At 54.1% G+C, this 1150-nt stretch overlaps 1 protein-coding gene across 1 annotated transcript in view; it reads right to left on the reverse strand.

Moving 5' to 3' along the window:
- Window positions 1-1144, reverse strand: part of LOC103266284 (zinc finger protein 879-like) — a gene marked incomplete at its 3' end in the record, with an annotated part of 5977 nt that extends 4833 nt beyond the window's left edge. The window contains exon 1 of the mRNA XM_008063904.1: window positions 1086-1144. Coding sequence (XP_008062095.1) covers window positions 1086-1118 — 33 coding nt within the window. The remainder of the gene's footprint in view (window positions 1-1085) is intronic.
- Between the last annotated feature and the right edge of the window lie 6 nt (window positions 1145-1150).

Genomic DNA, 1150 nt, shown 5'->3' on the forward strand with positions numbered 1-1150 from the left:
TTTTTTTTTTTTTTTTTAAGTAGGAATCCCACTCTGTCACCCAAGCTGAAGTGCAGTGGCATACTCACTGCTCACCGCAGCCCAGACCTTGTGGGCTCAAGCGATCCTCCTGTCTCAGCTCCTGAATAGCTGGGACTACAGGCACACGACACCACACCTGGTTAATTTTTTAATTTTTTTGTAGAGACAAAAGGCTATGTTGCCTAGGCTGGTCTCGAACACCTGGATTCACATGTTCCCCTTGCCTTGGCCTTCCAGAGTACTGGGATTACAGGTGTGAGCCATCATGCCTGGCCTGCCTAGGACATTACTGGGTACCCCTGTGGACTCCATAAACACCACCTGCGAAGGCCACGCTAAAAACATTTTTTTTTGTTTTGTGTTTTTGAGTCAGAGTCTCACTCTGTTGCCCAGGCTGGAGTGCAGCCACACACTCAGGACCACCGCAGCCTGGACCTGCACCGCTCAGGTGGTCCTCCAAGTAGCTGGAACTACAGACACACGCAACCTTGCCCAGATACTTTTTGATTTACTGTAGAGATGAGGTCTCACCAAGTTGCCCAGGCCGGTCGTGAACCCCTGAGCTCAGGCAATCCTCTCACCTCGGCCTCCCAAAGTTCTGAGATCACAGGCTAAAACCTGTTTCTTAAAACATAAAGTAACTGTGCTATATAAAGCAGCTATAACAGCGCTAGATGACAGGAGTCCTCTGGCTCTACTATGATCTTAGGGGACCCTCACACTAGCGACTGCACTCCCATTCGCTGACTGGTCCTCAGCTCCCTGAAGGCAAAGACGGGCTTCTCCTTTCGAATCCTGCAGTGCTAGGAAGGAATTACTTTACTCCGCCACGTCTTGTGCTCAGGATGGAAGCTGACCTGGGTTCTTCACAAAGCTCGGGGGTGGCTTGGGCAGGGGCCCCAACAACTCCCGGCCGACAGGCAATTCACCAGAAGGGCCCTCCTCCAGAGCTCACCTTCCAGGTCCCCATCCTTCCCGAAGCTTCACCGCCGAGGGAAGCGCAGCAAGCCGAGCTTTCCGCCCCCAACTGCGAAGGCAGCTCTGCAAAAAGAAGCCTCACCCACCTGCAGCTGGGCTGGCCGCAGCCTCCCGGCCATCTCTCCCGCCGCCGCCGCTGGGAGAAGGCACC

The sequence above is a fragment of the Carlito syrichta genome, unplaced genomic scaffold (genome assembly GCF_000164805.1).
Source record: "Carlito syrichta isolate Samal-C Ts95f unplaced genomic scaffold, Tarsius_syrichta-2.0.1 Scaffold99471, whole genome shotgun sequence".
In the NCBI taxonomy this organism is placed as follows: Eukaryota; Metazoa; Chordata; class Mammalia; order Primates; family Tarsiidae; genus Carlito; species Carlito syrichta.